At 36.7% G+C, this 27,097-nt stretch overlaps 2 protein-coding genes across 14 annotated transcripts; one reads left to right on the forward strand and one right to left on the reverse strand.

The window, feature by feature from the left end:
- The first annotated feature begins 1,101 nt into the window (after positions 1-1,101).
- On the forward strand, positions 1,102-9,711 carry HEB1 (ARM repeat superfamily protein). Of its 2 annotated transcripts, none has more exons than XM_039114668.2 (5): positions 1,102-2,434; positions 3,900-4,364; positions 4,530-5,594; positions 7,786-7,966; positions 8,328-9,711. In XM_039114668.2, exons 1-5 carry the CDS (start codon positions 1,352-1,354, stop codon positions 9,287-9,289), a joined length of 3,756 nt encoding a protein of 1,251 aa, XP_038970596.2. In that variant the 5' UTR covers positions 1,102-1,351; the 3' UTR covers positions 9,290-9,711. The 2 variants fall into 2 exon arrangements, with proteins under 2 accessions (XP_038970596.2, XP_088575282.1); XM_088719156.1 differs by having other exon boundaries at positions 7,789-7,966.
- Positions 4,363-26,504, reverse strand: LOC103709141 (DNA/RNA polymerases superfamily protein). Of its 12 annotated transcripts, none has more exons than XM_088719179.1 (15): positions 26,354-26,504; positions 24,745-24,917; positions 23,394-23,567; positions 23,137-23,260; positions 22,953-23,053; positions 22,724-22,810; positions 21,860-21,955; positions 18,567-18,687; positions 17,690-17,818; positions 16,493-16,584; positions 16,109-16,220; positions 14,170-14,507; positions 12,384-12,622; positions 11,795-11,944; positions 4,363-5,608 (listed from the first exon to the last, which is right to left on the reverse strand). In XM_088719179.1, the coding sequence occupies exons 1-14, from the start codon at positions 26,421-26,423 to the stop codon at positions 11,824-11,826; spliced, it is 1,977 nt and encodes a 658-aa protein (XP_088575305.1). In that variant the 5' UTR covers positions 26,424-26,504; the 3' UTR covers positions 4,363-5,608; positions 11,795-11,823. The 12 variants fall into 12 exon arrangements, with proteins under 12 accessions (XP_088575305.1, XP_038970285.1, XP_038970284.1 ...); XM_039114357.2 differs by having other exon boundaries at positions 4,363-5,616; XM_039114356.2 differs by lacking the exon at positions 4,363-5,608 and adding an exon at positions 11,544-11,702.
- Positions 26,505-27,097: the final 593 nt, after the last annotated feature.

Consider the following 27,097-nt stretch of genomic DNA (forward strand, 5'->3'; position numbering starts at 1 on the left):
AACATATCAGGCCTGGCTGGAAGCCCAACTCAAAGTCGAAGCTAGCCCGGGCCACTTGAACACCTCAAAACCCAACTGTTGCCCGATCCCACTCTCTCTCTCAGCCACCATGTGTTTGGCCCACCTCTTGTCCTCTCCTCCTCTGGTATATCCCCATCCTCACAACCCTATCTTGCTTTCTATCCCTCTGTAGCCCACCCTTTCCTTCTCCTCCAGCCCACCCCCCTCCCCCACGGCATGCCCATTTCTCTCCACCTCTCTCTAAAGTATTAGAGATCAGAGGAGGAGTGGGCTTCGTAATTAGAGATCAGAACTCCAGATTTGTTACCGCCGAAGGTCGGTACATCTTCAACGAGTATGTCATTGCTGCAGAGCTGCAAGCTGCATGAGAGGACATCACCCATGTTAGGCTGCATCTGAGTGCAGAATTTGTGTTCATTTTGAGAGTGTTTCGGTCACGGGGATTGACTGAAATTAGAGCGAGCCCAGCTAGGTCAACTGGCATATGTTGCTTCAGGATATTTGCAGACTCGCAGGAGAGTTGGCTTCCTTTCAGGCTACTCACGTCTTTCGAGAGGCGAACAATACCGCTGACTGAGTAGCCTCCTATGTTGCGCACTATTCAGATACTTTTCTCTGGAAGAATATTGAGTCCGTTTCTTTTCTCCTTTGTTATCTTCTTTCTGATCTCTAGGTTTACTTATGCATGTGTAGTATGAGTCGCCGTTGTTCCAATTTTTTTTTTTTTTTATGGACTACAAAAGCATATCCTTTAATGACATGATTTGTGGCACAGTTATCTATATGTTCCGAGATGTCATGAAATCAGCTTAAAGTACATCTATATTGCTATATCTATTCAATTTGGAGAGGCATATCTCGCTAGGATGCGTTTCTCCCATCATGCTCTTCATTACCTTCTCTATCCCTTTCTAGTTTCTACGATCCAACTATGAATCAAAAATTCAACTCCTTCTTCTAGCTCTTATTTATTATTTATCTTATTTTAAAAATAAAATAAAATATCAAAAAAATTGGCTCGTTCTTTTAACATCTATTTACAATTTATTATTTATTTATACAAATTTTATTTATAATTAAAATAAAATAACATGTTGTTTCACTGTTTCAGGCGAGGATACATATTTGCAATACAATAGGACATAATGTACAAGGTTATTTTCGTCAATTCAGAAGCCAATTACCCATCGAGCGCCAAAAGCCCCTTCCATTCGAAAGTGGATTCCCCGATTCAAACCCCCCTGTTCGACTCATCTCCTCACTCCGTTCCTCTCTTCCCCTCAGAATCGAACGCCCGAAACGAAGAAATTAAGATCTCCTCCCCACTCCAATGCCAATGGGGAAGCGTCTCCGTTCCTCCTCCTCCTCCTCCTCCTCCTCCTCCTCCTCTGCCGAGGACCTCCTCTCCTCCGCCCCCTCCCTTCCCAAATCCGCCCTCAAATCCCTAATCTTCTCCATCTTCCCATCCTCCCCCCTCTCCTCCTCCCTCCCCCCCTCCCTCCTTCTCTCCGTCTCCCGCTCTCTCGCCGCCTTCAAGTCCTCCCTCCACTCCTCCTCCCCCTCCGCCGCCGCCCGCCCCTCCCTCTCACCCCCCTCCAAGCGCTCCCGCCGCTCCTCCCGCCACCGCCGATCTCCTGCCGCCGGCCCTGCCGGCTCATCCTCTGAAACCTTGGACCACCTCAAGAACCTCCGCGCCTACGCCTACATCGCCCACCTCTGCATCTCCCATCCAAAGAAACTCTTTTCGCCTGCCGATCTCCTCCCGGCCGCCCAGTCCCTCCACGATGGTCTCGTCCTCTACGAGATGGACCCCGCCCTCCTCTCCCAGGTTGCCACCCTCTGCGAGGAGTGGTGGAAGGAAAAGCTCCCCGGGAGGGAGAATTTGATCCCTCAGTCTCTCCCTTTCTTGCTCTCGAGGTCGCTGACGCAGGGCAAGAAGGCTGATGTTCGAAGGGTTTGCGCTCTCCGGGATGCCTTCTTGCTGTTCGATTATGTGGATGAGAGCATTGAGGACTTGAGGCTTCTCCTCATCCGCTGCGTCATCACGCCGGTGTATTTGAAGACGGAGGAGGGACGGCGGTTTGTCGCTTTCATTCTGGGGTTGAATGGGCAGCTCACGAAGGACGCTCTTGCCTTGATGAGGTCTCAGATTCCTTTCGGGAAGAAGTCGGTGCTGGAAGCTTATGCTGATATCCTTTTCAGGGCGTGGAAGGGCTCGGAGGTTTCGTTGAGGGAGGAAATTGAGGATGGTTTCCTGCAGGGACTGGTTGAAGGAGCTATTCATGCAAGTTCCAAATCGCTTGCAGCCTCTATCCGGAGGGTTTTGGGTGGTTTTATTGAGCAGAGAGCGACTGCTGGTGTTGAGAAGCTCCTCTTCCGTCTTGTAGAGCCTTTGCTGTTTCGATCACTGCAGGTATTTTCTTTGGATTTCTGTTTCTTCATAACTTTTTTCTTTTAAGTAATTCACATGGAGATGCAAAACCCTTTGTCTATATCTTTCTTTTATAATCAAATCTGGGCAGCAAATTTCACCTCTCTTTTTGTCCTTCGTGTCACATCCAAAAATATGAATTTTGTTGAGAATATTTGTAGTCGAGACATGGCTTGATGGTTCCCATAGTTTGAAAATTCTATTTCTGTTTCAACCGGATCAGATGAATTTCACTTTCACCAGTTTTGGCGGTTGTTTTAATGGTTTTGCTCTAATTTTTCCAGTCTTGGTTATAATTACGTAGAAATTATATGTTATTAATTAAAATAAAGGAAAACAGTGAAAAAATAAAACCAATTAAAGATAATATGGTGGGCGTATATATATTTGGTATCTTTGTTTTGAAATAATCAAAAGATCATGTTCTATGTAAAATGTTATCAGCTCAATTCAGGGTTTACTATATTATTGGAATTAAGCTTGTAGCAGCAGTAGTAATTTTATGTAATTGAACTCTTAGATGGCCAAACCTATGTAATTGTTTTTTTGCCTCTGATCTATGGAATCTAACATCATACTGATTCCAGATGTCCTTCAAACTTACAAAATTTGAGTTTAATGCAGAAGAAATGCTTTCTAACAAGTAAAGAAATGACGAAACGATCCAAATTCTCAGAATACCAACCCGTATATAAAGTTTGGCCTTGTTGATTAGTTCTGGAACCAAATCCAAAACCAACTCCCAATTTTGATCAGGTTTGGTTCAAAATTGTAACCAAAAGGTTTTTAAAGATGGATCTCTATTATTTATAGGTCCTGCAGGATATCCTGTTATGTATAGAAGTTTGAATTAGGACTACGATTTTCCTGACGAGAAATTCTTGTCTTCTTCTTCTTGTTCTTCAATTACCTTATGTAACAGCCTAAAAGGGGATGCAGAACAAACATGGTAAACTTGTCAAAATTAAGGAAATATCAGGTGGGATGTGGACTGCTCTCTTTTTCTTGTGAGAATTATGGAAATATGGTTTTTGATCATTTAACAGAGAGGATGATAACTGTTGCATCAAAAGGTGGACTTTTACATTGGATCATTTTCAAATTTGTTATAGTTTGTCTGAATTTTGATGCTTTCTAGTTGTTGTACCGAATTTTCCATTAGATGCACAACATACATGGTGCCTAAAAAATCAATTGCTGTGCTTTTATTTGTTGAAGAAAGTGCTCTTTGATTTGTTTTCCATCAGTCAAAGGATTTTAATTTTTTGTTCCTTGTAGATCAAATGCTCACAAATGGTATATAACACATAACTTGTTCTCTTGTTTGTTCCTGTTACTTTAATTTTACTGGTGAACTTGGAAGGGAATTTACATTTAAGATTGGATAAATTTCTTGATTATGAACCTCCTTTATGCTGTATAACCATTCACCCATGCAAATTGCCAGGTTGCCAACTCCAATGTTCGTCAAAATGCATTGCATCTGCTCTTAGATATGTTCCCACTTGAAGATCCAGATGTCACAAAAGAGGTTAAAGATGCCTTGCTTGATAAACAATTCTTTTTATTAGATAAATTGCTTCTAGATGACTGTCCCGAAGTGAGGACAGTTGCAGTTGAGGGTTCTTGTCGCATTCTTAATCTATTTTGGGAAGTTATTCCTTCATCAATGATAACCAAGTTTTTGGCCAACATTATTGATAATATGTCACATGATATGTGCAATGAGATAAGGTTGTCAACAGTGAATGGTATCATATATTTGCTTGACAATCCACAAAGCCATGAAATAATGAAAATTCTCCTCCCAAGATTGGGTTGCATGCTTTCGGATCCCGTAATCTCTGTTCGAGTGGCTGTTGTTGATCTCCTTTTAGCCATTCGAGATATCCGTACTTTCCAATTCAATAAGGTAAATACACATAATCTGTTTCTGCAATTTTTTCATTATTTTATTTTGATCTTATCTTTTTTGACTTTGATGGAGTTCAGATCAATTCTTCATCATCACTGCATTCTTAAGTGGGATAATTTATTCTGATAAGTGCTATATATAAATTCAGTTGTTTTTTTCCAGGTAGTGAGTTTAGATGCTTTATTATCTTCACTCGCAAACGATCACTCACGTGTTGCTCAAAAAATCACAAGGCTTCTAATTCCATCTTACTTTCCTTCAAAGTTGAATTTGAAGGAGGCATGTAGTCGCTGCATTTCGCTCATAAAAAGGTCTCCAACTGCTGGGGCAAGGTTCTGTGAATTTGCTTTGTCAGAGGGATCATCCTCAAGGTCTCTCATGGAACTTCTCAGAATCTTTACCAGTCTAGCTCTTTCGCCTAAGGGTCTTGATCTAGATCAGATTGATGGCTTACTGATTGCTTCAGCCAATATATGCAAGAGTTTGTCAAGTGAGTTGTCTACTAAAGCAACTCTCAATCAGTTGTTGTCAGCTGAGAAGTTGAAGGGTTTGTTTGCTGCAGCATTTTCTGAGCAAGCCCAGGCTGCTCTCTTAAGCATCGCTTCTGTTGTTTCTCTAGATAATTTGGTGGGACTACATGATCATTGTATGACTATTATAGTGAACTCAGTTGGGCTATCTGAGAATCTACAGAAGCAAGAAGTAGTACAGGCAGCTCACAAGTTGATGTTTTCTTGTGGTCGGTTTGATGAATTGTTTGAAGTGTTGACAAATAAATTGCAAGAAATTGCTTCGAAGTTTCTTAACAAATTTGGATTGGAAGCTGTGTCATCTATGAAGAAGAAGAAAGCAAACATATCCCTGAAAACTTCAAAGGGAACAAGTTGTGCAAATGAAAAAAGATCATCAAATTCTGTCATGTCAAATTTTGAGGAAGAATTTTCTGTTGCTGCTGCAGCAGCATGGCAAGTGAAAAAACTGCTTACCAGTGACGATACTCGAAATAATGTGCTAAAATCTCCAAATCTAGAAATAGCATTTTCTGCTCTGAGAATCATTTCTCAGGTATGTATTGAACAATGTGTGTACCGTGAGCTCTTCGACATAGCACCTGTCTTTGCCTATACAGCTTTTGCAATATACATGTCACTTCAAAACGTCGACTCCACTGTTGCCAACAATCTTAGTCATGAAAGTAGCTTACGCCAAACAAGCTCATCTCCAGAAGTAAGCTCTTGTTCCTGTTTTCCTTACAACAATGCAGAATTTCCTATCTTAGTTGTATTTACATGAGGATGTTTATTTTATTAAAGACAGCCTATAAGAAACAAGCTCATCTCCAGAAGTAAGCTCTTTTCCTGTTTTCCTTATGATAATTTAGAATTTCTTATGTAGTTACATCTATGTGATGATGTCTATTGTATCACACTTTCTTTGAATTTTCTGTTATTGATTTTGGTCTATTATAGGGAATTTTGGGCTCTAAATCTCACCAATACTATGTTCAGGATGATCAGTGGTTCCATTATTCTGCTTTGAATTTATTGGAGCTGTAGACTTAGCTAAACTGCAAGTTGTTTCTGTTTGTTTCATTAATGTTGGACACACGTTTGTGACACTCAACCTTGTTTAGCTGTCCTACAGACACTTTTGCTCAGCAGTTAAGAAGGCATTTTTGTCTTTGACTACTCCATCTTCCTTTATGCACATTAAAATAGCTGCGTTCAATCAGGATGAAACCAGCAGAAGAAAACAAATTATACGTGTATATGTGAATATAGTTAAAAACAATGACAAATACAAGCTCCAGGTTAGTATTGTTGTCACTAACATGATGGAGGTTGATTTTTATAATTAGCCGACGGTCATTGGCTGTTTGGTTATACAAGGTGAAGTTTAAATGTGGTGGGAAAGATAATTTCCTTCAAGCGGCCTATTTCAGATAGTTGAGCATCTATCTGATGCACACCTCTGTTTTAATTGAACTCTTTTAGCATAAATGCTGGATTAGTGAATAGCACGAGCACGAATAGCATCCACAGGAGGGGCACTGAAATTGTCATTATATTGTTTGACCAAATGATGGAGAAATACACAAGACATAGATGGTAGTGAAAAGAAGGGGTTTGAGGAAACTAGCTATGATGGTGCTAAATGATAATTAAGTTCATACCAAACAAAAAGATGATTAATTATGACTGTGGTTTCAAACTTCTAGTTAATATGCTTAAGCCTATTAGAAAATGGAGACAACAAATGGTTGATGATTGCATGACTTGTTTGGCATTTGTAGATTGGGGGATTCTGTTGAGGTGAAAAATTGCTTTCTGTTTTTGTAAATATTTATTTGAGCCTATGGGCTTCATTTTTTACAATTTAAAAAGTTCATGCATTCATCATTACATTCTTTAGTTCTCCACTTATTTGTTCCACAATGTTATGCTAGATAATATGGTATATATCAAAACTTTCTTTGGCATATTGAAAAGGGCTGTCGAAATAGTTGAATGGTTTAGATTTGGGTTATGGGTTTGTTAATGTTCTGCTAGAGTTTAAAAATGAAAGGGGATGAAATTAAACTTGAATTCAACAGGTCCAACTCAAACTTAGATTCAGACCCCATATTTACAGGCTGAATCTAGTTCTGGATCCACATGATTCTGGTGCATGTACAGTATAGTATAGAAAATGACTGAATGAAGTTTATTTTTATCCAGTATTTTAGGAACCTAATTCCCAAATGCTATGACATCTTGCCACCCAAATTTGAGTTTTAATCTTGAGAAAATGTATTCAATGCAATGGACACCAATGTGCAATCCTCTCCTCTCTTGATGCAATAACAATGAAGAAATAAACCAAAAGTAATCTAGATAAGCCACATGTACATCTAATTCTTTGTAATGATTGATTTCAATTGGTTACTTCAGAGTTGGATGAAATTAGTTGGTTTTAGCTGAATAACCGAGGCCGATCAACAGATCGACATTGGATAGATCTCAATTTGGTTTTAGCTGGAACACAAAACCATGGACAGAAGGCTGCTTTAGCTCTTGCATGGGTAAATCATCCTGAATCCACATGCATTCCGCTTTCCCAATAATTCCAACATTTGTATAGAGGAATTATTATGGTGCTCATGTTGATTTCTAAGATCTGTGTAAATAGGGAACTTCTTTCACGAAAAATTGACTATTATGATTGTTTTCTTGAAATCTACAATGTTTAGTTAATTTAACATCAATGGTCCCATTATATTTCTGAAAGTTCATATCTTTTAAGTTATAAGTCAGATCGAGTGATTGATTTTAGTTTGAATGTCTTAAAAACTCGGATTTGGAATGCTATGGCTCTGAATAACAGAATATGATGGTCATCCCACAGTTGGTACTTCTTTTGATTAATGTTTTCCTCTCAGCAGGTATTATTTGACAATTCATTGAAGCACCTACTCAACTGTGCTGATAAACTCTTTTGTGAATCTGTTAATGAAAATTATAGTGATCAGCCCTCCAAGTCCAATCATAAAGAGAAAGTTGCAGTGCGCCGCAAATCCAAGCGGAAAGCAGCTCTAGATGGCACATCAATCCCAACCAAAGGTAGCTAGAGACATAATATATTCATTCAGTTGAAACTCAAAAGAAGAGAATATATGACTATTTAACAAATAAATGAATGATAATCCGCATTTTTCCAAGTGAATAAGAGAGAGAGTTATCACCAAGTCTGACATGAGAAAGCCATTTTTCTTAATGATAAATTGTCCGAAAGTTCCAGTTATACCATTTTCAGAGTTAATTAATTGTTTTTTTTAAAAAAATTGATGAACAAGCAGGAAAAACCCACCTAACAATCAACGGAGAACTATTGAACTGATTTGACATCTTTTTCCACCAGTTTTTCCATTTTCACTGTTGCAGGTTCTGTAATCTCTTTTTTTCCCCTTGTACCTTCCTGTAGGTGCTGAACTCAAAACTGATATTCCCAAAGCTAGAAGGCTACAAAATATGATGAAATTGGTCACATCAATTCTTCAGTTTATTGTTGATGCTGCAACCATGAGCCTTGTTAACCAAAACCAAGGAAGGTGTTTAATGTTTGCATCATCTTATGCTAGACATGTTGTCTCAGCCATTGGAAGGCATCGACAGCAAAAGGCACCATTAAAGGATGATGATCTAAAAGAGATACTTACATATCTAAAAAGCTCCTTCACTTATGCAGCCAAGTTACTCCATTTGGTGCTCAGAGACTCTAGCGAAACTTCAGCACCACCACCGGAAGCATTCTACCTTGCCAATGATCTTCTTGACCTTGTCACATCCATCGAATCATATCCAGGCTTAAGTTATGCAATCCATATTGCTTCTGTTGCCAAGCCATGGCTGCCTGTTCTTATACTAGGTTTAGGCTGCAACAAACTGATTAAGGTAACAGAGAAAGGTGGCGCTTCAAACTTAGGTGATATTATTGGGCTTAATTTTCCAGTATGGCTTTCTGTTCTGGGAAAGACTGAGTTATATGCAGTTAACGAAACTGGACAAGATGTGGAGGGCAATCATCTTCCTACATTGGAGGCTTCAGTATTTAGAAAGCTTATAGAGAGGTTGGTGATCCTGCTAAAGAAGGGAAGCCCAGAAATATTGGATGCTGTAGGCTGTGTCTTCTTGGCAGGTCTGGAGGTTGGGCTGGAAAAGGCAGACTTTGACTTGGTCTTAGGCCTGCTCCATTTTACATGTGTGAAGTTGTTGGATAAAGAAAATGCTTGCTTGGAAGAACTTAAACTTATGTCCAGCTCTTTACAAGAGATCTATCTAAAGATAGAGAGAGACCTTCAGGGCCATCACAGCATTGATGATGGAAGGCACCAGTTAGAAAGTGCCAGAACCCTAATCAGATCTGTTTTGACTCATTCTAGATGAAGAGCTGCTGCCATCATGATGACAACATAAAACTACTGGAGTAGAAGTGTCAAATATCAAGCTTTGGGCTGAAAACTTAGTGGTCCTGCCTCAAGAGTAGAGGGAAAGAGCAAAACTTGAGGTCTTGTGAGAGTAACAACATTTGCAAAGGTAATGAAGCACTTTAGTAGTTGTACAGCTGATCCATATATACTTTAATCAAGTTGACTGTCATATGTTACACATGATATATCAGGAATGGCAGTTTCTGATTCCAAAACCATACAGGTTCATTCCATACTATCTGCAGCTTTCACATTAGGATGCTTAAAAGGGAGAACTCGTTATTTTCTTGTGTGGCTAGTGTCTGATTGCAGCTCTGCAGCTTTAATCTAAATCAACTGTTTTTTTGGTACGAATGTAAATCAACATTCACATATGCATGTTTTAGCAACCTCTCCCTGTGTTGGTTATTTGTAGATAAGATGATTTAGCAGGGGCAAGTCGTTTGACTATATCTTCTATTGTCAATGTGGATAGATTTATTTTAGTCACCGCAATAAGTCTTGAAAGTGCTTTTCTGCAGTACATTTTTGCATGGCTTACCTCTGACTGCAGCTCCGTAGCTTTAATCTAAATCAATATTTTCTCTCTTTTGGTGTGGGGTTTAGAATTCTGAATCAACATTCAAATTTTTCAGATTTTACATTACTTCTGATGTTGGTCATTTGTAGATAAGCTGATTTAGCCGGCTGGTAAAAAGAGGTGTGCTGGATTGTATCTTCTGTTATCCATCTGGAAAGATTTATTTTAGTCACTGCAGTAAGTCTTGACAGAGCATTCTGTGTTATTATATCAGAATTAAATTCCCACATGTTTGTTTGTTAAAATATAAGTTCAGCAAACTGCTGACTACAGTTCATGATTGAATCACGAGATAATTCACATGGTAGAGCTAAGAAAATGAACTTTCATCTCTCCTCACAGAACCCCTGGAAGAATTTCGTTTTTCTTCGTATTTTTTTTATTTTTATTTGGGGTGCACTGTTTCTAGAGGGCTTTAAATGGAACTTTTACGCTCTCGCAGCACCCAAGAAAATCTCTGCAAGTTTGTGGGGTCTGGAAGGGCCATATCGAGGCTTTCTTAATAGCTCAAATAAAATGAAAAATATGGCCGACTTTTTCTATAGTGAAAATATCCACGATAACACTCTTTAATTCAAGCACCTTCTTCTAACTCGTAGCAGCCGAACTAATGAAATGTTAAAAAAGAGGATGACGTGCCTGAATTGGGAGCATATATACACTTGAAATGATTCATTGAACCACTCGTTGGAATTTATCATTGTTGGTATCTGGCCCTGAGTTTTTACTCTCTTGGAATCTTCCTTCATGTCCCAAATACAAGTCTAACAGGTTTTGGCAATGCAATTAACAGAGGTTTCATGTCCAGTATAACATTAGTTGGCTTTATCTCACAAAGGCATCCCAGTTTTGCTCATAAGCCAACATAATCCCATCTTACAGCCAATAATGACTGTTAAAACAGCTACTACCTTATTCCTAGTAAATCCAACCTCATGATATCTGGACAATAATTTACCTCTCCAGCGATCTCAAAGTACCCGGCCGATGACATTGCTGCCATCCTACTTGCGTTTTTAATGTGAGCATCCATAAGAATGTAGTAAGCGGCATTTGGAACCGACTGAAACCAAATGGGAGCTCAGCTAGAGGTTGGAGTTTAGATTCACCAGTTTCTCAAATTAGCATAGCCAGACGTAGATAATAATTTGTCATCGCCGTGAACAAAGCTCAACTAGGCTATAATTTTAGAAACACAATATCAACTGTCGAGCGTTAGTTAAATTGATCCATGCTTGACATAAGAAATGGGTTTAGGCCTTGTGAATTATATTTTGGATTTGGCTTCATCACAACTCCACATGTTCCATAACAGTATCTGTGTCTTAAATTTTATAATATTTAGCAAATAATTTTTTCATAATCACAGGATTATGACAGAATCAAGATGCTCTAATAATTTCAACGTTCTACCATGATACTACGATGAAAATATAAATGCATAATAAGTTAAACTATATGCAACCACAACAGGTATACTATAATTTTTATTCCAAAATTTCAGTATAAAAACAAAAGAACAAAATCTTTAAATCCTCGTTATATCTAGTACCGTCATATGACCTGACATAATAAACAGAACCCAACATAATACAGTCAATACCAGTGATTAAGGTGCAAGAGGAAAACCTGAAATAATTCTGTCAATATTGATAACATAATACCAAGTGAGTATAGTGGAAGAGGAAGACCACAAAACTACTTTTAACAGAATTTTCAATTTGGAAATACCAGGGCTATCGCCATACATATATCTTAGATTGACTTCCTGATATGCGCACATATTTCCCTACCATGAATCAGAAATGTTTGTTACAGAAATTTTAGGAGCCAGTATCTACATAAAAATTTTATTAAATGGGGCATAAAAAGGAGCAATACCTATTCACATCTCTAAACGAATGCTAATGCTACAAATTTTTCTTGCCCTTGATAAAGAAGGCATCAATGGGGATATGCCTTCCCTTGTTTGGGGAAGACTTCAGCTTCTTCCGAGCATTTTCTTTAGCTTGCAGTGCCTTTCGCACTGACCTGATGAAGGACAACACAATAATCAGAATAAGCCTAATCTCATACTGAGTTAGGAAGATACTGTGAACTCATGCCATAACATGCCTAAATTCTCAGACAGAAAGTTCGATAAACTGTAATGAGATCAACATTTTCATTTCCTATAACCTTGAACCTGCTACTTGTTCTGTAATGAATAATACCTTAACTATATGAATTTCTAACAAGTAATGCCAAACACTTAGCTCTAAGAAAATCTAAAATAGGGGGAAATTATAGCAACCTAAAAGCTAAGACATTAAGCAATGCAACAAATAATAATCTAAACAGGAGAATGGTGGCTAAAACAATAAAAATTTTAAATAAGCAGGCATGCAAAATAATCAATCATAAACTACAGAAGTTACATTTCTCCTGAATTTTGAGGAGCTAGTTAAAACACAAGGCTAGTTCATGGTACCTCTCCTGTGTAAGGTGTCCTGTGCCATACACAGATTCCTCCTCCTGAAGCATCTCAGCTAGATGATAATCTGAATGTTCTTGCCTCTCCTCGATGAAACTTGGAGGCATTTCAATCCCACAAACAGAGCAAATATAGCCATCTACCCATGAAAGTTCTACCTTTTGACTGGATGCAGCTACTGTTTTATGGCCAGAGAAGTTGCTAATCATCTCATTTTTTGTCTCTACACTATCACACTGCAGAGGAAGAAAATTTCAGACAATTCGAAACCCACAAATAACATTACAATGTAAGACACGGATTATAACTTGCCAAGACAAAGGATTGAAAGACTGGCACTCATGATATGCAATAATTAACAAGCTCATGAATGAGCAGGTACACTGACTGCCTGACTGGTAACACGTTCACAAGTCAGCTATTCTACAAATAAAAACTAAACATAAGTGAGGAACGAAAACTTGATACTTTGATGAACATATGCACATCTACTACTCTGTCTCCGGTTCTAAAGAATTAGGTAGCAACAAGACACTTAGTTTAAAGACTTTTTTCCCCCAAAAAAAAGCAAGGCATGCCACTTTGAGCAATCATAGATCTCACAAATCACAATGTTTAAGTCAAATTCAGTGGCATAAACTGGCTCTAAATCAGGAGTTGAAATAAATATTAGGTCTGTTTACATGTTCATATAAATTTTTGTATAGAATTTTGTGCACTTCATTTCTACTCTTTATCCTGGGCAAGATTAAAGGACTTCTGACCCTAATCACCATCAAGAACTATCATGTTGATTGATCATAGACAAAGGTCAAAAATTGAAGAATAATATTTAGGAGTGATGGTTGGTGAAAAAAAAAAGAAGAAAAAACGTTCATTCTGATGGAATAAGTGATGAACAGGTGTAATTCCAACTTTCAACAATGCACTACAAGCTTTTATGGTAGAATAGAGTTGATATAACGAAGCAATGATGAAACCCTGCTTTCACAATGTACAAAAGATCCATCATGAACGGTCACATAATGACAGCCAGGGGATTTCAGAGTAAATTAGGTTCAAGCATATCCTGATTTACATCCATGTATTGTAAACAATTCAAGTAAAAGAGCACTAAGGAAAAACATTCCCTTCAAAGATAAAACTAAAAGGATCAAATCCGCATTGAAAGAGGAAAAGATTTCATTTTATTTCTTAGCAATAAATTTATGTGGTTAACAGTATTGAAATCTGTTTATAAAAGCGAGGCAATTTAGTAAGTGAAGATCTCAATCAAAATTAAGCCTTTCGAACAACTGCATAAGAACCCTTATGTCCCCTATTTTCTTTGAATAGTGTTCATAGATCAGGCCTCAATATCAGATGAAGAACTAGGAAACGCGTCACTGATAGCTGATGGCTGACAGTGAGACCTCGCTAATATGATATCAGCGAATCACCTTTTACGAGAGTTTCTGTCCAATCCTAAAAACCAAAGAACAAGTTTCTGGGGATTGATGTGAATCAATAACTCAGGTTTATCAGGTGATAACTATCTAATTAATACCAAACAGTCAGCATCAATATAGGCACAAAATGGCTAATTCTCTTGTTCGTTTTGCTTTATTTTATTTGGTTCAATGGTCTCCAGAGTACTAATATATCAATATGTTGGCATATGGTTCAATAATCCTTCAGAGTATCAATCTTAATTACTTGGTCATCATCAATAAGACATTATTAAAAACACAAGTTTCAAAAAGGAACACAAGAACAAAAACAAAGTTCAGAATCAGATACAAACCTTCTCTGAGCACCCATTACCCATATTTTCTATTCCATCTGCATTACTGGTGGAGGCAAACTTGAGTCCACAAGACAGCTGGTTGGATGCAAGTACATCATTTGTTTCATATGAAAGAGAGATTTTATTATCATTTGAGGCAGAGCTCTCACGATGAACTGAAAGATCAGTTTGTGCATCACATATTTGATGCTCATCACTGAACTCAGAAATACTTGATTTGTTGACACATGTAGCACTTGCTGTAACATTTCCTGAGATGACAAAACTTGCAAGGGTCTTCTGCATGGGATCACGAGGACTGCATTTGTCATCACGAAACTGTGACATGCGCAGGCCTGTAAAGTTAAGTTTCAATATCAGTCAAGGATAAATAGATAGACCACCTAAAAGAAGCCTTAGAAACCAATTAATCATTTTTAGTTAAATCTGATGCCAGGGAATACAGAAAACACTTCAACTTAGAATTTACCAAAATAACAGATGAATGCAAGAAGCCATGTGCAAATTCCAAAATCAGCTTACTGGGTTTTTCTTGGTGGAATGGATATATTATACAGTCCTCGGATAAATACATCAATGAGAGTCAGAAGACAAAAGATCCCATATAATCTCAACCATCCATTTGTATTTACCTCACTTTTATTAAGCAAACTGGATTATGGGATCACATTTTTTGCTGACTTAAGCAAACACTCACAAGAAAGCTGCCTGCTCTGTAGATCTCTTGCTATCATATCTTTCCAGTCCAGCATTTCCATTATTTTGAATCAATCACTACTGCTAATGCATCACACTCCTCTCTTATAAACAGAAGCAGGGTGATGTGATACAAGTTAAACAGTTGAGATATATTTGAAATAATGTGAATGTCAATTTTGAAAGCATATGACAATAAACCTATAATGATTTGGTTATTCTGGAATGAATTGATCTTCGCTATCTTCTTGATGTCCGGGAGTTCTTTTGAAGGTGATAATGGACTGACAAATCCTAGGTCCAATATTATTTGGATCGAAGCACAGTTCCCCCAAACAATATTTGGATTGGCTGCACTGCCTTTCAATATATGCTCCTTTAGACTAGCATTGCATAAATATAGATACAACGGACAACTGACATTGAGATGCTTGAGCTTAAAGACGAGTGAGAAACCATAATAGAAGATCAGGTGAACTTCAAACATCAACATATACAGATGTATTCTTCTTGCCTAGCTTATCAGATGAGGCATAATTCTTTATACTAAGCAATAGATTATGTTCTTGAACTGAGGTCCAAATTTACTCGAGAAATATTTGTGCAGGCAGCCATGGAGGATCCACAAGTGGTATGAGCTGGAAGTTAACAATGGAGCTGGAACTTGAGTCCACAAAATGCCATTTTTTGGCAATGTTACATTCATAAAAGTTAAAGGATTAGCCATAAGCTTGGAAGATAGAACATGAATGCACGGATATAGATAGACTGCTTGAACATCAGAATGTACACATATCCTTGGCTTTTCCCATAAATCTTCAACAGTGCCCTGACCCAATAATAATAGTATTTAAATACCAACATCATTATTGTCAAAATAATCTTTTTATGTATAAACAAGATAAGTACTAGCTAGTTTAATTTTCTTGCTCTAATTTCAAATTTATAGACGGGCTAATATGGCACACTAATTTATAACAATTTAGCCACCCAAAAGTTCAAGTTAAAACTCATGAAATACTTGAATTTAAATCATCCATTGCAATTCTAGGAATTCCATGTCCTATTTCCAAATTTTATCGATGCATTTCTTCTCACCTTGTGAAAAGGAGTCTCAACTTGCCAATTCACAAGTTAGAACATTGAACCATAACAAACATCAAAATAATATATGTCTTAATTGGAAGTAACAAACATGCACTGAAGATCATTAAAGGAAATTTACAAGCATTCTACATACCCATCAACCTCAAAGAAAGAGGAAGTTCTGCCTTTAACACCTTGGAAGCATAAGTTTGGATTTCCTCCTTTGATTGAATAAATTTCTGCAGTGATACTGCTCTAGTTCTAACCTGCAGTTTGTTACTGTCAGTACATATGGAAATGATAGGTAGAGGATAAGACACAATTACAGTAGAAAAGAATTCTTCACAAAATATGCAGGTTCAACAAGCACAAATTCTATGCAGGAATCTGGAAAAGATGCCACAGTCACTTTTGCTGTTCAGTCCTAAAATGTTTTTTTTTTTTTTTGGTAGGAAACTTCAAAGTTTTGCAGGTGTTCAGTAATAAATAGTTACACAGAAAGATATCAGCTGGGAATAAAATAAAAAATAAAAGAAACCTCAAAAGATGCTGTCTTCAATTTTAGTGTCAAAGTTCGTCCCCAAAGACATTCCTTCTGCATGTCATTTGATAATGTTTCTGCAATATCCGCTGCAACAAAGAAAGTAAAAAAAAAATAGCACCTATCTACCATTTATTGACAATCACTTCATAGAATAAATAAATACAATGGAATACTTCTAAATTTTGCACTGCACTGTGAACTCAAAAATTCAAATAAGTTTTCTTAGAAGACAAATCACAAAATATAAGGAATAAAGTGTTTACTAGCATGTCAGAGGGGCAGAAAATATTTTGTGGAAAAAGGGGTAAATCTGTCATAGTTCGGTAGTCCTGGGATGATGCCAAAATAACCGCACAGTATGAAATGTGAAGACATTTCAAGCAATGTCGTTGACGGTTGATGCGGGGAGAATGTTAATAGCCCAAAAGAAAGAACATGTGGAATGGTCCAAAACTTTTGGGGAAAAGGTTAAATTTAAAGGCCTACTGCCAAAAGAGCTTATGTCACACCTTGAATCGTGTCATTTGACAATTATTGTTTTCAATATCAGGCACCATCAATGTCCCTAATATAACCATGTCTGGAACAAAAGGCAACACAGAAATACATAAATAAGCTAAGGTAATAGTCCTATTTCGCTAAACATACAATACTATGAGGATCATTATTGTTACAAATGATAACTTCTAGATGCTATCTTTAATAAATGGTTGGCATCTAATAGTTCCACATTTACATATAATAGGAGTATGGAGGTATGTACATATACAAGATTAGATGGAGTCCACCTTGTAGGATATTTTAGGGCTCCAATTAACTTCTTTATATTGAGGTGTTATCTTTAGGGCGATGACCAAACACCAAAGTCAAAATACTTTTATGCCTTGTCATCTTAGCTTATTTCCCTCCCCCTCTCCTGCCAAGCAGACACCCAATGCAACATTTTTCTCTCATCATATTTTTTCCCCGTCGTTTGAAATTCCGTTTCTCCTTTGTTTCTTTTCTTATTTCTACCTTTTTCTTTTTCTTTCTTCCAAATGTCAATATAGTAATAGTTTTTGACAAACTATTTATATTAGAAATAGTGGTCTGAATCTTTACATCCAATCATACCACATAATACATAACAACCAATCAATAAGCAACAGAATAATTATTTAGAAAGAAGAAAATAAAGTTGGACATCTTTACCCAATTTCTGTAAAAGCATTGGTTCATCTCCAGTGGCAGAAAATGTTCTCTCACTGCTAATACTCTTACGCAACTTTTGTTCAGGAGTATCTGTTCTTCCTAAGCCAAGTCCAACTGAAAGAAAAAAGTCTACAGCAGAAGAGTACAATTAGACTACATTTAGCCACCATCAGTATACAAGAGGTGCATAAGATATTTATGTAACATCAATAAGATTCAGAAAGAGGGGCAAACAATTTCTCTTTTGCCATAAATAATCATATAGAAAATCTTCCAAGAGGTGTAAGATATCTTATAGAGAATCAAAATAATCAGAAAGGAAAAGCTGCAAATTCTTGGAAAGCTCCTGCAATATAAATCGTTTTACATCCCATGTTATGTTTGATGGGGCTTACATACTTGTTCAGAAGTTGTTGGTTCCACTGACTTACAACCACATACAACTACAACTCTGCAACTTAGTTTCCAGTATTACTAAATAGCATAACCAACTGGCTAATAAGTTTCCAAGATAGAACCACATGTTCAAACTCACTCTTTTATATCTCATTATATATAGACAGAGATGTTTCCTCTCCCTGCCACTTATTCTGAATTTTTGCTAAGGTTCAGTAAAACTTAGAAGAGTTCCATACTTGCACCATGTATCTAAATATTTTCATAGATGATGTAATACTCTCATATTCCTTTAAAGAGTTAAAATTATCATGATAGTAGTCCTTTGTACATAAGTAAGATAAAGTTTTTAATAATTATTTCATCTTCTATTGTACTAATTTTTCCAGACTTATTTCCTATTCTTGATTTTTTTGAGAAATAAATACTCAATATCTACAAAAAGATAAAATAATAAATTAATGGTACCTAGTATACTGACCAGTTGAACAATGAGAAAACAGCGCACACAGGAATGCACCCTTTTGCAGCAACTCCTCACAAGTGTTGATTCCAAGTACATCCTTTAAAATGGTTTCAGTCACCTTACCAATTCCCCCTATCTGTATGCAGAGATCTTTAAGCAACATATCAGATCTAATGACACATAAGACCTTTTGAATATAAGTAGATGTAAAAATTAAACAACCAAAAGACAATTCTGCAGTGTAAAGGTAACCTTAAACTTTCCATAAATACACAAGATCACAGAATTAATGATATTTGAAAAAATAGCCAAAATTCTGCCAAAATCAAAGGATCTTTACTAGATTGGACAAAAGACTAACAACCAACACTCAAAGAAACAATGCATATAAAGATGAAAGGTGACCAATGCAGTATACTAAATTTTGGAAAAATCTACTTAATGGTTATGGCCTCATTAATCCACTGCCAGATGATAAATGGGGCAAGCCAAAAAATTACGCATTAGAGATACAGCTAAAAGAAAATGAAAATACCCTATATTTAGTAAAATCATGTCTCCTAGATCTTCTATAAAAATAGAAATGATAAATAAGACTATTTGATTGAGTATTAAATCTTCCAAATATCAATCAGTCAATCAAAGACATAATGACAAAAACAAATGATGTTTAAAGCAACAAAGATAACATACAGTAATATCTTAATTTAAAGTGAGAGAAGAGAAAATAGCCCATCTATCACAAATGCACCATGTGCAGAACAGCCAAAGAATCATTGACTAGGCAATATAGTTTTTTAACATACGCTAGATATGTTGCAAAGAATGTAGTAAAATTTTCTTAGCAACAGAAGCAAACTGGTCATGAAAAGACCATGAATTGAACACTATGCTTCTCCTTGAATAATGTCATTACCAGTGTGCACGGAACCCTTCAGATTTGACCAATCAACAATTTCTGGGAAAGACAATACGGTATCAAGTTTACTAATTCTACATTGAGAATAATTTTTATTACCTTCAAAGTTTATTTCTTTTGCTATCCCATCTCATAGTTAGAAAGACCAACCAACAGCTAAAATGGCCAAAAGAAAAGAAAATAAAAGAAAAGCCACCCCACCACACCCCCACCCCAAAAAAGGGTTGAATGAAAACGATGATATAGTCAGGCAGTCTTCACTCTTATACTTATGGGCCTCAAAATGCTTAACAGGCTATAACTAGATCTCTTGTGATAAACAAACTAAGATAGATTTAGAAGAGATAGAGAAAAGAGGGTGAGCCTTGGCGCAATAGTAAGGTTGCTCCATTATGACCTGGAAGTCACATGTTCAAAATGACCTCTCTGCGGGTGGGGGTAAGGTTACGTGCATCTAACCCCTTATAGATCCTGCAATGTTGGGAGCCTCATGCACCAAGCCACCTTTTTTTAAAAAGGGGCAGAAAAAGATAAGTTTTATTGCTAGATAATATTACCAAAAAGTATATGGAAATTTAAGTGAAACTAAAGTAACTCTATGGACTAATTCAATAGATTTTGCAAATAAGAAAACAGATGATTAGAGAAGTGTACTCATTTGAAGAATAGAGGCAGTGCAAAAGAATTTCACTATCATGACAATAAGCCGAGCCACACTCAAAATTACAGGAAAGGTGTTGAAAAACAAAGGTCAAGTAACACAGTAAAAACTGAAGAGAACCAATTTACGCCACAAGGTTGATAGTGATGACAATTTTCTTTATGTAACTTACTGAACCATGAGATCAACAATTTCAATAATTTTGTTATGTAACCAGTACAAAGCATGAAAACTATCACCACTTCTGCGTTATGTCAAAAAATAATCCAGATAAAAAAAAAGTAAATTCATTTGCCCGTTTGCATTTGTCGTTATCAACAGTATGATAGTGTATCAAAGCAACAGAGAATACTTTATAATAAGAATTGATTCAGTATGTGTTTTAAAATGCAGTGAATGGAGCCACATTTGCGCCAGCATGCACATGCAATTCCTTGACCGCACCACATTGCCTATTTGCAGTAATTTTGGGTGATCATACCATTTATGGACCGAAAATAGCATTATGCAGCTCCATCTGGTAGCCCTTTTAACATTCTGGAGCTACATATGCAGCACACTCTTATGCGAGCCCCTGCAACTAAGGTGGTTCAAATGTGATTTTAGGTGGGCCCAATATGGGTAATAATAATGTTAAATATATAATGTTATAGTTATTGCTATTAGGTATTAGGTACTAAATAATAAGCACTAATTGTCAATTGTTATTTTTTTTATATTGCTATTATGCATCCAAAATATTTTTATCGTTATCTTATTATTGTATTTAATGTATTACATTTATTTCTAAATATTTAACTAATAGAAACTACATTATGCACTCGCAAATGCAGCCCACATATTGTATATGCATTATGTGGTTCTTTTTTTTTGATACATCGGCGGCCCACACCAGACGAGTATTGATACAACTAACAAAATCAGAAAACAAAATACTACACAAAGGTATAGGCACAACCTCGTGGTCTATTCAGAAGAAACCTCCAGAGTGATGAGCCGCGAACGAAGCAGCCCAGTCTGCAGTACTGTTCATCTTCCGATATACGTGCATGGCCTAGTAAGAGTCAGCCTCCCCTAGTGCCCTGCAAATATCGTGGAGCAACAGCCAATCCTCGACTGAACACCCCCGTTTCCGGATCCACTCAATCACCGTGGTCGAATCCCCCTCGAGGAAGAAGCGACCCGTGCCCAGTATCTGCCTTGCATAGGAGACACCCTTCCAGACCGCTCTAAGCTCAGCGGTCATTATTGACGAGTCATTATGTGGTTCCTTGACCGCCCACATACTGCAGCATGCTTCTAAAACAATGATTTGGTGTCTAGTCAAGGTTTCATGTCTTTAATGCCTGCATTTTCCTTAAGGATCATTTTGTATGCTAAAAAGATCAGAGTTGCAAAGGAGTCCAGAAATTAAAGAGATAAGCACATATTTTAGAGTATCTTTTGGACTTTTCTGATTTTTTGATGACATCAATAGATCTTAGCTTACTAGCCTAACCCATCAGATCAATTCCACCATAGTGAATCTTGTTGAGCTATTTGTTCGGTTATATTTCTTCCTATCCAATATTATCTCCTCCATCAGATAAACTACTTCAACTGGCCTCAGAGACCAAAAATACATATATATACAAAGGAAACCATGTGTCTGTATTGTGAAAACCTGCAGGGAAAACACACATTTTCCAATGTCAAATCCGTGCAGTTCAATAAAGAAGGCTGAAATACCTTTCTTATAGGTAGTGAAGATATAAAGGTCGTCACAGCCTTCCGGTCATTTGGTAAGATGTATTGCCCATTAGGTTTGTTAATATCTGAACAAACCTAGCAAAAGACACGGAAAGATAAATTTAACACTATTGAGATAAGTTATGCACAGAAAGACAAATTTAAGACTATTGAGATAGGTTATGTCTGTTAAACATGACAGTTCAAGACAACACAATCATCCTACCAACAATTAGAAAAAAAAGAAAAAAAAAACTATAGAAGCAACACTCATTGGCCTTTTACCTTGTTTAAGTTTGATGCATGTCATTACAAGGAGAAGACAATTCTCAGTTTATGAACACATAAATTAAAAAAACATAAATAATCGTTACTGTAGCAACTCAAAGCATCAGTCCAATTCTTACAGAAATACAAGCTGGTAGGCTAGCAGACTAAACACAAAGACCACGTGGTGAAATTGGATATGCAGTTAACCATTATCATTGTATCAATATGTTTGCTTGAAGCTAATTTAAGTTAACCAGTATCATTGTATCTATCTGATGGTTTAAAGCTAATTTGGTCCCAATCACTGTCTATCAGCATATCAACATAAATAGCTAGAAATGTTTTCACTTAATAGGGTAGCCTATTTTCACATGAACAGAATTTTAAATGAGTAGGGCCAAAATTTACGGGATAAATATGGAATGCTAATGACCACAGGACTGGCTTACGAACGACATAATGAATTAAGGCACATGCAGTACAGGAAGAAACAAATAGCCATATGTTAACTCTAAAGATATATCACAATCAGCACCTAATTTTTTACATACTGTTAGCAAGATAATAAAGTATGAATAAGATACATTAACAAACCTTGGCAAGCAAGCGGTTAGGCGCCACTCCAACACTACATGTGAGACCAGTCTCCTCATAAATATTATTCCTGAGTTCAGCAGCAACCTTCGAAAAAAGAAGCAAGCACAATGTCAGGAGACTGTCACGCCCAGCACGATGATTTATGAAAAAACTGACATTAAAGAACCACTAGTCTTAAATTCACAGGTTAGGAGGTTAGGCTATTAGCTGATCGTGCTGAACTTACTTCTTCACTGCTAAGACCTCTTTCATTGCAGGATTCAGTTATATTTAGGTATGCTTCATCCAAACTAGCTGCGATGAAGTCAGGGTCATATCTTCTGAAAACTGAACAAATAAAATGAAAACTGATTAACATGTTAGCCTGGCAATTGAGCTAACAGGAATTATTTAAAAGTAATAGAGCGAACCTTTTCTTGTTAGTTCACTGTAATAAGTATATTTCTCGAAATTGGTAGGAACAAAAACCAAGTCTGGACATAATTTATGTGCAATGAAACCAGGCATCGCAGCACGAACCCCAAATTTCCGTGCCTAGATCAGAATAAGTAATAAATCCAGAATCAACAAAAACACTTGAAATTTCATATGATATGGCAAGTCCTAGAATGTTATTCTTCAACATAGAAGATAATGTTGCAATGAGAAATGTATACAAATACCACACCTCATAATTTGCAGTGCATATCATAGACATGCTACCTACTGCCATAGGTTTTCCCTTCAAAGATGGATTCTCTAATGTCTCAACAGCAGCATAGAAAGCATCCATGTCAATGTGCAGCCATATCTTTGAAAGGTCACGTGAAGCTTCCAGCTCCAAAATTTTTTTATTAGCCACCTGGAAGGCAGCATGATAGAAATGAATCATGATCAAGTTTCCACAGAACCTCACAAAATATCTAGAATAACTATAGCAAAAAACAAGCCACACCCCATATATTTTGCTTTGGAATTACAATCTTACATCATCCATGCCTGCCAAAAGTTAATATATATTTTAGCAAAATAAAAAGATTAAAGAGAATCAAATGCTTAAGGAAATGCTTTTACGTCTTGAACCATGAAATATTAACAAGATCTCAAGTCCTCAATAACGATAATTATGCTAAAGCAAAGGCCAGAATTTTAACAGTATTAGCAGCTTAAAAATAACAGTAATAGTTGTTACAGATATTAGTTGCATAAAGAAACTATTTTTTGTGTGCATAGACTGCATTCTTACGCATTTTTATGAAAATGATACATGTAGTCCAGTGTGAGAGTATACAGTGAACTTTCATCCTCCATTATTGCTTTATTGTAGTTCATTAATAATAGTAAACCTAAGATCATTGTCTTGAGCCACAACATACATCACATATGTTTCTAATTCCACCAATGCAAATTATGTCCATTTGTTCTTTCTCTAGATCTTACAATGGAACATCATTACATATGGATATGAACTCAATATATGGAATATATTCACATCTTTCACATGTTACATTAAAATGCGAATACACAAATGCAAATACACATTAATATGCATATAGGCAATCTGTAGCTGCCCCACCATATTCTTAGTCAAGAACAATAAGCAAGAACTATGGATTTCACGAATACAAGGGAGATGCTTTAAAATAGAAAATATTCAGAAGTTGTAACATCCCAAAGCTTCAAAATGTTGTTCGCTGTTGCAAGTTGTTTTCTTTGTGCAGTAATTATTAAATCAAAACAAACATAATTTAAAGGTTATAACAGATATTTCAATTTGATACAAATGTAAGGGTTTTTAAATCGAAACAAAATGCTGGACAGTGCTTTAAAATAGAAAAGAATCAGAAAAAAACTTTGTAATATCCCAAAGCTTTAAAATGAAGTTCACTATTGCAATTTGTTTTCTTCATGCAGTCATTGTTAAAACAAAACAACCATATTTTGAAGGTAGGCAGAACAAATATTTCAGTTTGATACAAATATAAGGGTTCTTGTATCAAAAAAAATCTGGTTACTCTACAAAAGTTATATATGCCTACCTCCTGAAAATGGGGCATGTCCTTATCTGTCAGTTTTGCACACAGAGTATGCAAATTCTCTACTTTTTGTCTAATATATGCCTCCTTACGTTTCTCATTCTCGAAATATTTTGATCCTTTACTCATCTCATATATGATCCTCTGCACTTTCTCTTTGTCAACTCCCTCCATTCCTAACAATCATGAAATGTTGTACTTTAGAAAATAGAAACAATTATACTACAGACAAATATATGTAAATGAAGAGCTATTTAAATTACCCTTGACCAGCCTTGCACCATAACAAAATGAAGTTAAAAATTAACATACACATAGACAAGCTTCATTTCTTTATGTATCAAAAACATGTAACAGAAATCGATGCTGCCATTTCATCCACATATTGATCTTTTCTAAATAAATAAAAACAATGTGAAAAAACTACAGAAAAAGGAGGAGCAGAAAATGCTTTTCCATTTTGAGGAAACAGACTGGGAATAAACCCAGGGAAGGAAGGTGCAAGAAGGACCAGGAAAGACAACAGAGTGGAGACACACCCAAAACCCCTCACAGTAAAATTCCACCAATTACCTCAGTCCCAAATCTGATCTCTGAAAAAGACAGATTCTTGCATTCTTCTTGATAGGATAACATTAAAACTGTAAGAAGAAGACCACAAGTGTAGATCATCAAAAGAGAATTCTTCCACAAGTCTAGATCATCAAAAGAGAATTCTTTCTTTTTCATGAAGATCAACATAGCACAAGATTGATTAAAGAATATGGTTGCATAAGAAGTTATATAAGGATCTTTCTTTTTTGAGATGTGAAGAAAGGAATATGTAAAGCTTAACATCTTGAACCCGCACCATCCCGTGTATAGGGCAATGATCAGCAACTACAATATTATAACACCATTTTTAGTTTTATGCGAGCATGTCTCTACCTAAGTTGTAGACCGGCATGATTCCTAATCCCTAACTGTCTTTACTCAGCCTTCCTTTTACACCACCCCTAACTCACTTCATTCATCCTACCATTTACACCATTCCCTAATTTCAGTAATAATGAAAAAAAAGGCATCAATATTCAACCTTGACATGCTCATCCAATTTCCAACCCCACAAATTTTTGTTGCATCCCAGGAAATATCCAATACAAATGCCCCTTTACATACACACACTCATGCATTCTTAAATTCCTTACTAAAAAATCCACTACTTTAGGGTTAGAACCAACCAAAAACACACGAAATTCCAAGAAAAATCAGGCCCAGCTGAAAGAAAGTACGATTCCCAATACACCAACTGCGCTCAACTCATTTGCAAATAAGCAGACTCGTTGTTGCATCCAGCCAGAACGCCCACCAAGTAAATAACCCAAACTGAAGAAAAGGTAACGGAGCAGAAACAGGCAACTCTAATCTTGCTATCTTGAGAACAGCTCATACAAGGGTTAAAGCAAGAAAAAAGAACTACTAAAACAAGAAATCAAAGAGAGGAAGAGGGAAAGAATCAAGAACTCTACGACCAAAAGCTACAAACCTAAAAAAATTGGGTGAAAAATAATAGAAAAAAGAGGAGACGGAGTGGATCTACTCCTAGATAAATCTCTTGGGAGGATCAAACTACCTGCTTTGGCGTTGGTGTAGGCCGTGTGATAGGACTGCCACGGCCGATCTCCATCGGAGGTCGTCCCCATCTTCTCCAAGAAGGCAAGAACCAGGAGAGTGCGGAAAAACAGAAAAAATAAACGACCGCCGAAACGTACAAAACGCTCGTCCTCGATATTTATAGTCGCCGTGTGGGTCGCGATTTGAATCCGTCACTCGGGGTTGACCGTCATCCAATCCGACCTGGCTTGCTTAGGCCTAATTCAATTTATTTTGGGGGACTGTAAGGCTGGATTGGATTTTAAAATAAATTTTTTTTATATTTTAGGTCAAATGTGGATTTGAAATTCTTTAAATTTAAAATTTAGATATTTTTAAATTTTTAATTCTTTAATCCGCCCAGATTCGTTCCGATTCGAATCTATAGAATTATTGGTGTAAATAAGTTCTAAAGTCATAAATAGATTGGTCGGAATCAAACCCAAATTTTTTTTAATAAAATTTGGATTATAAATGAACCCAATTTGATCCGAATAATTTATTGGATCAAAAATTGTAATGATGGATTTGGCTCGACAGAACCCAACTTATTTACACCATCAGAACCCAACTTATTTACACCATACGCCCCGTGGTATAGTTTTCTGGGGGCTTCAGAGCGCGTTGCCCACATCCGTCCGATAAGATCGATCATTGAAACCAAGAATCCAAAGACCGGCATTACACCGTTTATACGCGCCTAAAGGTTGCCATTAGTGACCGT

The sequence above is a fragment of the Phoenix dactylifera genome, chromosome 1 (genome assembly GCF_051530095.1).
Source record: "Phoenix dactylifera cultivar Ajwa chromosome 1, Ajwa_hap1_PhDact_Kaust_v1.1, whole genome shotgun sequence".
Lineage (NCBI taxonomy): Eukaryota > Viridiplantae > Streptophyta > Magnoliopsida > Arecales > Arecaceae > Phoenix > Phoenix dactylifera.

Bases quoted from the DNA above. Each gene is read 5' to 3' on its own strand.
- HEB1 (XM_039114668.2), top strand. From the start codon at position 1,352: ATGCCAATGGGGAAGCGTCTCCGTTCCTCCTCCTCCTCCTCCTCCTCC. The intron at 2,435-3,899 runs GTATTTTCTTTG...GCAAATTGCCAG, and splicing joins TGCTGTTTCGATCACTGCAG to GTTGCCAACTCCAATGTTCG. The intron at 5,595-7,785 runs GTAAGCTCTTGT...TTTTCCTCTCAG, and splicing joins AAACAAGCTCATCTCCAGAA to CAGGTATTATTTGACAATTC.
- LOC103709141 (XM_088719179.1), bottom strand. From the start codon at position 26,423: ATGGGGACGACCTCCGATGGAGATCGGCCGTGGCAGTCCTATCACACG. The intron at 22,811-22,952 runs GTAAGTTCAGCA...CTTTTTTCGAAG, and splicing joins GAGGTCTTAGCAGTGAAGAA to GTTGCTGCTGAACTCAGGAA. The intron at 16,221-16,492 runs GTTTCTTTTATT...AACAAACTGCAG, and splicing joins TGAAGACAGCATCTTTTGAG to GTTAGAACTAGAGCAGTATC.